Genomic DNA, 13,172 nt, shown 5'->3' on the forward strand with positions numbered 1-13,172 from the left:
GCTGTGGATATGGAACACCTGGTACCCCCCTTGGTGACTGGTACAATTGCGTTTGATCTTGTTCAGTTGAAGCTGTAACAGTGATTGTTGATTTGGTTCACTCTGATTCTTCATAACCAAAGCTTCTCTTCTCCTTCTTCTCCAGTTGTAAGTTGTATTTGATTGAGTTTTCAGAGAGTTTCTTGGTCCTGTTCCTTCTCGCCGTTGACATATCAGTATTCTTCAACAGCTTATACTCTAAGTTCTGTCCTCGAAATATCATCTTCCATCATCTTCTTACTAGTGGCCTTTTCTTGACCTCAATCTTCTCTTCCCGACATCTCATTTTCTTCCTTCTGGAGTTTTGATTCATCTTCATCGTCGTTTCTGCTTGCCCTCTATCTATTTTTCGTCTTCATCTCTAATGCAATAATCACCCTGCTGGATGATCACTAGAAGCTTCCTTCTCGTAAGGTGGGTGTCATTTTGCTGAATCCGTATGTGAGAAAGGTGTACTAACTTCTGCCATTAGTTTTTCCTAACACTACTTTCTAACACTACTTTAGTTAAAGGATTACTATTTTTTCCCTATATCAATCGGTGTAATCACCTTCATCTAGCCTTGCTGTCCTTTCTCCCCATTGTAACTACTCTTTTATATTCCTTTATTATGAATTATCTTATTTTAGACTATATAGCCTATGGCTTCCCCCCTGTAATTATTAATATAAACCTAACAACTCCAAAAAAATTTTTTTTTTAATAAATCAATTAAAAATCATGAATAATTAAAACCAATTTTTATTCCTATATCCTATGTCACCAATTTATCAATTAGTGGTGGCTATCTTACCACAACCCATCAAATGCAAGTAAATGTAAGTTAGTCAACTTCAAAGCAATCCCAAAAACAAAGCCTGTAACCCCTTGCTCTATAACCCCTAATTATCTTAAATTTACAGAATAATGTCAGTCCTCGATTCCCAACACATCTGTAATTAACCCAAGTGATGCACATAGCCTCCAAAATGCAATTTTTAATGAATCATTTGCCAAGCCTATGTAAAATTGTCATAAAATCACATATTTTGTAAGGGATGATTTTGTGAACTAGCCTGATATCTGATCCTCTGCCTGCGTCCCACCTTGTCCCGTGACGCACGTCAGTCACACGTTAGCCCCTCCTCTCTCCTGTCGTATCGTATTGCTCCTCTCATATGACAGAAAAACAGAGACACAGAAAAAGATTTTAGTAGTTAATGCAATCACTGAGTATTTCCACCATATTCAATATTCGTTCGTTCTACATTCGCTCTAAGAATTAACTCAGGAATAATTATCGATCGCTCAAAAACATTTTATTTAAATTTAATCGTCTTTTAATTATTTAATTCAATTTATTATAATCCGTTACCATATATCTAATTTATAAATTCAATAGGTCATAAAACAAGTTTCATCTTTAACCATCCGCCGATGTAACAACTAGAATACTCGTGTTAAAATCTCTCCTCTGTCTGTCTATTTCTCCCCTTGCAGGGTAACCCCAGATGGGACCTATGACCTTTACCCACAATGCAGTTTTGTAGTCTTAGCACATAACCACATGTCGTAGTTTTAGCCCCGTAAAATCAAGCGCATGCGCACATCCACTTAACCCCATGCTTACCACACCATAGAACGATAGCATTACGCTACAGCTTCACTATTTTATACCTTATACTCACACAATTACACATAACAGAGCTCACAAAACATATAACCTGACTTACACACACAGAGACAAGTTTAAGAGACTTTAATCCATCGCAATGGGGTCTCTAAGGATATCCGTTAGCATGTAGCACGCAACACAATTAGCATTTAGCATTAGCATTATCATTAGCCTTAGCCGCTATGTAGAATGTAGCATGACCCACACTTCAGCATTTAGAATTAGCCTTAGCCGCTATGTACCACGTGGCCTGAAACATAATCAAGCATTTAGAATTAGCCTTAGCCTTTAGCTAACTGCGGCCTACCACACAAATACATATCCTGCACTGCCCTATTTATTTTGAACATATTTCTCCTACCGTTTTTGCTACCGTGACTTAATGACCATTACACCGAGAAATCAAACCCAATCAAACCCCCCGTCGGACGAGAGTCGAGTCATAATCACAATCAGATAAATCCCATCAAACCGAGTTCTTTCAAAACCCACCGAATGCACATTCTATCGTGCACGCGGATTTGCCGGCCCATCATTTTCTAAATGGCCCCCCCGGGGTCTTAAGCGGTACAGTGCCCTATTGATGCGCATATCTGCCTTAATTGTACACTTTCAATACTTAATTCCTACCGTTTTATGCTCTAAATTTCCAATTACCTGCCGTTACCAATGGAATATATTTTAGACAGACTCCTAGTCGACAGCAACAACGCCACCCGAGGCAAGGTCGTAATGGTACATCTCTCCAGTGTACACAAGTCGTATCCCATCTAACAAGCTCCAAAGCGGTAAGGAAAACTCACCCTTATCTGGCCATGCTTCAAAGCGAGTTAGCTTGGCGGCTACGAAACAAAGGAGAGTGCAGACCAGCCCCACGTTGGGCGCCATTTGTCGTATCGGGTGAATGGTGGCCATTATTGCTGTCAACAAAGAGTCCGCTCAAGCTGCACCGTGTTAGAGGCTTTTATTAAAATCACGAGATTACAGCATAAATTACAGACCCGCGGTGTCCGGAGAACGGCATCCCAGATTGCCATGGCCGTTCTGCCCTTTCTGTAGTCTAGCCCCTATTTATAAACAATGCAAAAAGATGCTCCCTCTTCTGGCCAATCACCAGTCTCCCCTGTCTACAACACACTTCCTGTCTGTTGTATGTGACGTTACACTAAAACATTCCCTTTTGATACTAACATAAACAACATTCCATTTCTTCATGAAAAACATTTAACACCATCATAATCTCAATACACTACACTATCCAAACCAACTGCAGGCAACAGCACTTACAGTGCTTTTCCCATTCATTACAACTGGTGATTAGAGATGGACTAAAGGAAACAAAAATCAAACTTTGCAGCTTACTACACTAGCTGTGGTCTGAAAGAAGCATTTGAAGCTGAGTTCGGAGCCAATCGTAGTATCCCTGCTGCTGTGTCTACCAGATGGAATTCCCTCCTCTGGCTTGTTAAAGCAGTCACCAATCTGAATCAACAAAGCCTCAATACTCTACTTGAGGCCCAAGGACACAAGGAGCTCTGCTTATCACCAAGGGAATGGAGCCAGCTATTGGAGCTAGTGGACATTTTGGACCCTTTTGTCCAGGCCACCGACCTTACTCAGGGGGAGAAAGTGGTGACTATCAGTGCTGCCCTTCCTTTTGTACGGTCACTAGTAAAAGCACTGCAGCAGTCACTCAAACGCCGATTCCAGGGGGTGTTTGTGAATGTCAGAATGGAGCACTCGGATGAACAGGCAACAAAACTTCCATTTGGTGACAATGTATACATAATAGCTGCACTGCTGGACCCATCTTTCTGCCTGTTCTGGCTTGATTATGATGTCCTCATACCACATGAAGATAAAGCTGAATTGAAGGAGAGTCTGATTGGTAGGTACAATGCATTGCAACATGCAATGTTTTCTATGTCACTTGCATTCAAATAATAATGTATTTTTTTTCATGTATAATGTATACTGTTATATTCTTGATCATACACATCATTTTATGAATTTATTTCAGACCTTGTTTTGGTTGAGGCACGGAAAGTCACCGTTACGGAGAGCAGTAGTGGAGAAGAAGAAGAACAACCACCTGCCAAAACCTCCAGACTCTTCTCTGGCTACCGCAACAAGATCAGCAAGAAGAAAGGAGACATAAAATCATCTGTCAGAGCAGAGATTATTTGCTACATTCAAGTATCTTCTGATGAAAATGAAGTTGATTGCTTGGAATTTTGGAGAATCCGTGCAAAAGACTTTCCAAGGCTAAAGCAGGTAGCAATGACAGTGTTGGCTGTGCCTGCCACTAGTGCCCCAGTGGAGATAGTGTTTAGTCATGGAGGCCTCATCATTCGCCTTCATCGTGACAGGCTCAGTGCAAGAATGCTGACAAACTTGATATTTCTGAAATGTAACCTGTCTGTAACAGAAATGTTCCCTGTCTTAGGGCACAGGACGTAATTTGCTACTTGTTACAGGAAATTTCTGTTGTTAAGTGTCCAGGTCAGTAAGTATATTTTAGGGATAAAGGTCATTACGTTTGATATATAGGACACTTTAGTAGTGCAGTTATTGAACAGTTGTCAGTCATTTTGGTTTACATTCATACTTGTCATTTATCTTCCCTCACCTACTGATTTTCTGTTTGTGTGACAGAATGAAGTGAAATATAGACAATGTCTGCCACAAAATACAATGCACTTTAAAATGTTATGTTTGCTTTTTTTCATATCTGGTACAATTACTTTTATTATTGTAAACTGTCTACATTTTAAAAGGAAATGTATTTTGATTTAAATAGTGCCTGATGTGCTTTCTTTCATTCAAGTGTGGACTAATGAACAAGGGAGTCTCTTTAAATAATTTACAAGGTTTATAGGCAGAAAGCCATTGCCAAAAGGGACTTGAGACATGACTTAGACTTGGCCCTAAAAGACTTGAGACATGACTTAGACTAGGCCCTAAAAACTTGAGACTTGAATTGGACTCTACCTCAAAGACTTGTGAACATCTCTGTGGCACAGATACACAATCCATGTCTCAATTGCCTCAAGGCTTAAAAATCCTTCTTTAACCTGTCTCCTCCCCTTTATCTACACTGATTGAAGTGGATTAAACAAGTGACATCAATAAGGGATCATAGCTTTCACCTGTATTCACCTGGTCAGTCTATGTCATGGAATATTTTGTTCTTAATGTTTTGTATATTCAGTGTATGTTTATAAACAAAATATATACAGTACCAGTCAAAAGTTTGGACACACCTACTCATTCAAGGGTTTTCCTTTATTTTTACTATTTTCTACATTGAAGAATAATAGTGAAGACATCAAAACTATGAAATAACACATATGGAATCATGTAGTTACCAAAGAAGTGTTAAACAAATCAAAATACATTTTATATTTGAGATTCTTCAAAGTAGCCACCCTTTTCCTTGATGACATCTTTGCACACTCTTGGCATTCTCTCAACCAGCTTTATGAGGTAGTCACCTGGAATGCTTTTCCAACAGTCTTGAAGGAGTTCCCACATATGCTGAGTACTTGTTGGCTGCTTTTCCTTCACTCTGCGGTCCAACTCATCCCAAACTCATCCCTGGAGTCTTTGACAATTTTGAAGGCCTTCCTCTGACACCGCCTGGTATAGAGGTCCTGGATGGCAGGAAGCTTGGCCCCAGTGATGTACTGGGGCCAAGCTTCCTGCCATCCAGGACCTCTATACCAGGCGGTGTCAGAGGAAGGCCCTCAAAATTGTCAAAGACTCCAGCCACACTAGTCATAGACTGTTCTCTCTGCTACCGCACGGCAAGCGGTATCGGAGCGCCAAGTCTAGGTCCAAAAGGCTTCTCAACAGCTTCTACCCCCAAGCGATAATACTCCTGAACAGCTAATCATGGCTAACCAGACTATTTGCACTGCCCCCCCACCCCCACCCCATATTTTTACGCTGCTGCTACTCTGTTAATTATTTATGTATAGTCACTTTAACTCTACCCACATGTACATATTACCTCAACTACCTCAACTAGCCAGTGCCCCCGCACATTGACTCTGCACCGGTACCCCCCTGTATATAGCCTCCCTACTGTTATTTTATTTTACTTCTGCTCTTTTTTTCTCAACACTTTTTGGTTGTTGTTTTATTTTACTTTTTTATAAAAAAATAAATGCATTGTTGGTTAAGGGCTGTAAGTAAGCATTTCACGTAATGTCTACACCTGTTGTATTCGGCACATGTGGCAAATAACATTTGATTTGATTTGATTTGAAACCATCTCAATTGGGTTGAGGTCGGGTGATCGTGGAGGCCAGGTCATCTGATGCAGCACTCCCTCACTCTCCTTCTTGGTCAAATAGCCCTTACACAGCCTGGAGGTGTGTTTTGGTTCATTGTCCTGTTGAAAAACAAATGATAGTCTCACTAAGCACAAACCAGATGGGATGGCGTATCGCTACAGAATGCTGTGGTAGCCATGCTTGTTAAGTGTGCATTGAATTCTAAATAAATCACTGACAGTGTCACCAGCAAAGCACCCCCACACCATCACACCTCCTCCTCCATCCTTCACGGTGGGAACCACACATGCAGAGATCATCTGAATGTTCACCTACTCTGCGTCTCACAAAGACACGGCGGTTGGAACCAAAAATCTCAAATTTGGACTCATCAGACCAAAGGACAGATTTCCACCGGTCTAATGTCCATTGCTCGTGTTTCTTGGCCCAAGAAAGTCTCTTCTTCTTACTGGTGTCCTTTAGTAGTGGTTTCTTTGCGGCAATTCGACCATGAAGGCCTGATTCACGCAGTCTCCTCTGAACAGTTGATGTTGAGATGTGTCTGTTACTTGAACTCTGTGAAGCATTTATTTGGGCTGCAATCTGAGGTGCAGTTAATTGCCGATTTCTGAGGCTGGTAACTCTAATGAACTTATCCTCTGCGGAAGAGGTAACTCTGGGTCTTCCTTTCCTGTGGCGGTCCTCGTGAGAGCCAGTTTCATCATAGCGCTGGATGGTTTTTGCGACTGCACTTGAAGAAACTTTCAAAGTTCTTGACATTTTCCGTATTGACTGACCTTCATGTCTTAAAATAGTGATGGACTGTAATTTCTCTTTGCTTATTTGAACTGTTCTTGCCATAATATGGACTTGGTCTTTTACCAAATAGGGCTATCTTCTGTATACCGATCCTACCTTGTCATAACACAACTGATTGGCTCAAATGCATTAAGAACGAAATAAATTCCACAAATTAACTTTTAACAAGGCACACCTGTTAATTGAAATGCATTCCAGGTGACTACCTCATAAGCTGGTTGAGAGAATGCCCAGAGTGTGCAAAGCTGTTATCAAGGCAAAGGGTGGCTACTTTGAAGAATCTCAAATATAAAATATATTTTGATTTGTTTAACACTTTTTTGGTTACTACATGATTCCATATGTGTTATTTAATAGTTTTGATGTCTTCACTATTATTCTACAATGTAGAAAATAGTAAAAATAAAGAATAACCCTTGAATGAGTAGGTGTGTCCAAACTTTTGACTGGTACTGTATGTGTAGGCTATCCATTTTTATGTTTGAGCACTTTGAATAGGCCTAGCCTATGTACTAATGGCAGTATTAGCCAATTCTCCAGTTAAAACGTCTCAGTCCCTGTATTGTTGGGGGGACTTTCACCCAGTGAAAGCTGTACTAGGCAGTATACTGTACTGCATATCTAGGGCCCTTAATAATTCACAGACTGACAGCTCACGACAGGTCCACCCATCATAGGCTTTACTGTCTGTCTTCCATGCTGGCGATGGCCAGTAGCAGCTATCAGCCAAGTGGAAGTGCATGACACAGAGGTTCCCAGCCAAGGCTGAGTGATTGGTCTTCTTTAATTGGAACCACTCAGTGTCTGGTCACCTGTCCATTTCCATAATCACAAAGCAATGACAATATTTCTGGTTTATGGGTCGGTATGTAGGGGGCTAGAAGTCCTCATTCACTGCTGTGTTCACCTCTCAGTGTGTAGATAGTCCCTCTATATGTCTGCATAACACACACATACACACATTAACTTATCATTCTCTGTGAACACTGACACGCAGCTCACCGAACACACATCATCCAACACACAGAATGTCTTCCCTACAATTACTCGCTGAAAGCAATAAGACAGGAACAATAGCATGCATCTCAAACACAACAGCTGTGATGAGTAATATTACTCCTTTGGGACATTACTGAGAACTCTGGGTGACTGTGTTGTGGGTGTGTATGTCTAGTACTGTATCAGTTTCCCAGTTGCTGTCTCTCTTCCATCTGTCAGAATGCCATCAGATTGACATCCCAACTGGACTCAGAACCCCCCACCCCTCTACAATCATATTATATACACACACACAGACACGCATGCACGCACACACACACACACACACATACACACACACACACACACACACACACACACACACACACACACACACACACACACACACACACATGAGCATGCCTTTCACAGGTACATGCATACAATAAGAAAAGCTTTCTCTCACTTATTCCTTTCATAACATAAAAGAGTAGAATGTTTCTTTTTACAATGTGTTTTCACCTCTGTCTCTCCTTTTCTCTCTCTCTCTCTTGTACAGACACGTTCCAGTCTCTGCTATCCTTCAATCTGAACCTGACCACTGCTCTGTTTGACAGTGTGTATGAGCCCCTCTCCCAGGACGCTCGCCCCCTGGTGGCAGACCTCTTCTCCGACCTCTCTGTCTTCCTGGGAGGAGACGGCAACAACTCCATGGAGCGCTCTGTGCACCGCTTCTACGACAACCTCTTCCCGCTGGTGTACCGCCGTCTGGTCAACCCCGGGCTGGCCTCGTCCCCGGCCTCCTCTGAGCACAGCGAGTGTCTGCGTATGACACGCCAGGATGTCAACCCATTTGGGTCCCACCCCCGTGCCCTGGCCGAGGGGCTGACCCGGGCTCTGAGCGCAGGACGGGCACTGAGCCGGGGGCTGGTGATAGGGGCAGAGGTGCTGAATGCCACAGAGTGGGCGGGGCTGGCCAGGGAGTGTGGGCGGGCTCTGGTGAGGATGCAGTACTGCCCCCACTGCAGGGGCCTGACCCTGATCCGGCCGTGTGGAGGACTGTGTCTGAACGTGATGCGGGGCTGCCTGGTGGGGCTCTCGGAGCTGGACGGGCCCTGGAGGCGCTACGTGGCCCTGCTGCAGGAGCTGACAGGGGCCCTGGCTGGGGGCCACGACCTGGAGCTGGCTCTGCTGGGCATCAGGAACCATGTCAATGACGCTATCCTGCACGCACAGCTGCATGGGCCACGCATCAGCGCCATTGTGAGTCAGTGCCTCGCCCACCACTCATACTTCACCTGTCATAGGACTGTACTGATATGACACACCTCTTAAGGCCCATGATGACACAACTTGGGCACATGACCATCCCTCACACCATTCATTTACATCACAGGACAAAAAAAAAAATCTTGCTAGGTCTCATCTGTCATATAAAACCTGTTCTCTTAGGTCTTTGGGTTCTCTATTAATGACACCCACAAAATAACTCTCAAGACTCTTCTGTGCAGCTCTGCGGTGGGCTTCTGTGGCTGAGTGGCTGCCTGGCTGGGGGGCATGAGGCTGGCATGGACCCTCTCTCTTGGCTTTGGACTCAAGGGGCTGGGAGATGGGAGGCTGGCAGGTTTCTTGGTACTTGTAAAGCAGGGGACAAGAGAAGAGAGTAGGGAGAATTTGCTAAATTCTACCAAAGCTGAATGTATCCCAGTGAGCCAAACAAACAATACACTTTTTACTTAGAAAGACAGACAGGATATTATCTCTTTGCTCACACAAAAGAGAACCTGTGGTGTAGAAAGACATAGATACCTATCTGATTCTAGCTGTTTTTCCTGAGTTATTTAGTTTAACAGGCTTGAATATTAAGTTCCAGCTCCGATGATAAGTAGGATTATGGTAATGTTGTCACCTGTGGGCCTGATTAGATTGTGGTTATGAATATGATTATAATTGTCTTTATGATAATGAGACATGAAAGATTAAACTATGTAATACATACCTGTTTATGTTGTACAGAGGTGTTAGGGGGACAGGAGTGGGGGTCTGTGGGGGCCAGCACCCCTCCCCATACCATCAGCACCCCTCTCTGTTACTGACATTGTCATTGTAGTAGTGTATTTACGGTCTGCCTGCCACCCCCAGGATCAAGTGTTGCTCATTCACTGGTTCAACATGGCTAGGATGGCTGGGACTCAGGTTACCCCCAGGGCCGGCATTTGAGGTCTGGACCCAGAGATGGGAAGGGAAGGAGTGGGCAACTCTTTTCATATTACTCATTCAGTCACCTTCACAAACCTCTTCCTTTTCAACTCCTCTTCCTCCTCCTCCTCCTCTTCCTCATCCTGCTCCTCCTCCACTGTTTCCCATCTCCACACATATGCATGTGCGCAGGTGTGTTTATAAACGTTTATAATGGAGGGGGATTATCATTCTAGATGTCCTGCTGCATGTCTTTCCTGTGGCGCTAAACCTCCTCCTACAGTAAGATGGAAGACAGCAGCCTAGTATCGTATTACCTTATGCACGATGAAAGTACCAGACTACCAGATGGAGGAGATGTGGGCCTAGCTCTCTCTTTTCCTCTCTCCTCTCCTTGTCTTCCTCCTGTGACGTGGTTTGTTGGGCCATGTTTCCAGTTGGCATGGGGAGAGTTGCCTCCTCAGCACATCCATACAAACAATCCATTAGCCTATCTAGTTAAGTGTATCTCGGTGCCTGACGCAACAGGAGCAGCAGCAGGCCAGAGCAGACACACAACATTCCCTCCCTCTCCCTCTCCCTCTCCCTCTCCCTCTCCCTCTCCCCCTCCCTTCCCCCCACCACAGCCTGCCAATCACTCCCTCTCTGGTAAAATGCAACAAGGTGGAGAGGAGAGTAGGTGTCCAAAACACTTAGCGAGGAGAGATACTGGAATGATGATAGACTTCAGAAAACCCCACCCAACACAGATAGTGCCTAACATTCTCTCACATTTCAGCAATATTTTCATCTCTTGCACCAGGTATTACTGTAGCGTTGCAGTTACTATTGTAATTAAGAATCCTAGAATCGTAATGAATACATCCAGTTGATTTAAGTGAAAATGCTCTGCAACGCTTGCATTAGCTAATTATTAGTGAGTTTTAAAGGATTTATCAATCCTTAGAATCCATACTGAAAGCTTTGGAGGAGCTAAGCCAGAGCTTGGTTGGGGCACGGGGGTGGCAGAGGCTCTAAAGAGATCTTGATTGACGGGACACAGGGGCGCTTTGGTGATGTCACTCAAGCTCCGGCAGTCTTTTGATGAGTTAGAGTTCACTTTATTAGCATGAGCATACTCTTTGTCCCGCATAATTGTGGGTTTTAAACTGTGTGTTTGTGTTCTGGTCTGGCATTGAGTTGTTTTGAGGCTTCCTAAAGGATCTGCCAGCCATTCAGTGGGTTGCCTCTGGTCCTGTCCAGCCGTCTAGGGCACCAGTGAATCCCCCTCAGAGAGTGTCTGTAGGCGGACCACGGCCTGCCCTCCAGAATGCAAATCCAACTCTGGACAAAGACTCCTCACGCTGACTGGACAACCCCTTCCCACAATGCTTTGAAACGCAGGGCCTGGGACAGAGTGATGAGAACATTTCTGTGGCTAATCTCTGGACAAATAAACCTCTATAGGAACACACACACACACAAACCAGTGGAGGCTGGTGGGAGGAGCTATAGAAGGACGGGCTCATTGTAATGACTGGAATGGAATTGATGGAACGGAGTCAAACGTGGTTCACATATGTTTAATGTATTTGATACCGTTCCATTTATTCCATTACAGCTATTACAATGAGCCTGACACACACACACACACACACACACAGACACACACACACACACACACACACACACACACACACACACACACACACACACACACACACACACACACTTGAGTATGTCTTGCCTCCAGCTTTCAGTGAACAGTTGCTAATAGGGGTGACAGTGGCAAGCAGATTCCCTTGCTCTTTAGCTTCCCTCTTATAAAAAGAGGTGATTCCCCATTCTCATTATGTGCACACAAGTGATATACATGAATACACACACACCCTTAATGTCAGTGAGCTGGATTTCTGTCTAATCTCTGGGGAAGGCAGTGTGTCTCTGTTGGTCTCAGTGGTTTTGTCCCAGCTTTATGTGGGCCTGCTGCCTAACTCAGAGCTTAGGCAGAGCTTTCTGAAAACGTCCATATTTCACTGTTTCACAGCACCCCACTTACTGTCCAGGGTCCAAATGAGCTAATTCCATTAGAGGGCCTTTAAAGCCTGTCCACAGCTGTGTGGGTGGGAGTGGTAAATGGGGGATCCATGTCACATCGGCCTATAACTCACTCCCAGCTACTCTCCACAGAAGGCTGGATGAGAGAGAGCGAGAGAGAAAGAGGGAGAGAATACACCATCTCAGCTTTTCGTTTTGGGCAGGCCACCGGTTGCTGACGTCTTTAACGTCAGCTCATACTCCTCCTTTCTCTCTCCCTTTCTCTCTCTCTCTCTCTCGCTCGCTCTCTCTCTCCGTCGCCCCCGCCAGCATCCGGACAATTAGTCATAAGAGGGAAGGAAAGAGAAACGCAACACCATAGCAGCATCTGCATATCCACTGGCCCCCTGTTGATATCAGTTGTCTAGCGAGTGGATCATTCTTCTCTGTGCAGTATCATAGTTCTGTGTTCGTTCTGGTTTTAGACAAGAATAATTTCCATTGTGTCGCTGATGATTTCCACAGCATAAGCCCTGCACATCTGTAAAAGCTTCTTATCATTGTGTTCTCACAAACTGTAGAGTGACTCTGTTAGGGATGTAATGGGCACCCTCTTTTTTCACACAGACTGTCTAATTTCCTTCTCTACACATCCTTCCTTCCCTCTCTCTCTCTCTCTCTCTCTCTCTCTCTCTCTCTCTCTCTCTCTCTCTCTCTCTCTCTCTCTCTCTCTCTCTCTCTCTCTCTCTCTCTCTCTCTCTCTCTCTCTCTCTCTCTCTCTCTCTCTCTCTCTCTCTCTCTCTCTCTCTCTCTCTCTCTCTCTCTCTCTCTCTCTCTCTCTCTCTCTCTCTCTCTCTCTCTCTCTATCCACCCCTCTCTCCTATCCCTCTCTCTTAGGTTGATAAAGTATGTGGGCCTCTCACAGACACTCCGTCAGTGACAAGCATACGTTCCACGCTGGAGGTCATGACCTCTGTGAGTACCTCCCCGACCTCGACGGCCACGATGCCCTCCCCAGCTGAGGTCACACTGGATCACTTGTCGCATACCATGAGGTGAGAGAGAGAGAGAAGCGGCCATAGTGGCTGGTCAGCTGCCTTTGAGTGGTTGGTGTTGTAGCATGTCTTTGCACATTGCAATTTGAGTTATTTATAAGCACACTTTTACCATATATATTAATATATTTTTTG

General features: G+C 44.2%; 1 protein-coding gene across 1 annotated transcript in view; it reads left to right on the top strand.

Annotated features, from left to right (window-relative positions):
* LOC311149308 (glypican-5-like) overlaps nt 1–13,172 on the top strand; it is a 158,308-nt gene that overhangs the window by 61,919 nt on the left and 83,217 nt on the right. Inside the window, exons 3-4 of the mRNA XM_084186446.1 lie at nt 8,327–9,030; nt 12,880–13,037. Coding sequence (XP_084042572.1) covers nt 8,327–9,030; nt 12,880–13,037 — 862 coding nt within the window. The remainder of the gene's footprint in view (nt 1–8,326; nt 9,031–12,879; nt 13,038–13,172) is intronic.

This window comes from Coregonus lavaretus (assembly GCF_964263955.1).
Source record: "Coregonus lavaretus genome assembly, chromosome: 21".
Classification (NCBI taxonomy): Eukaryota; Metazoa; Chordata; class Actinopteri; order Salmoniformes; family Salmonidae; genus Coregonus; species Coregonus lavaretus.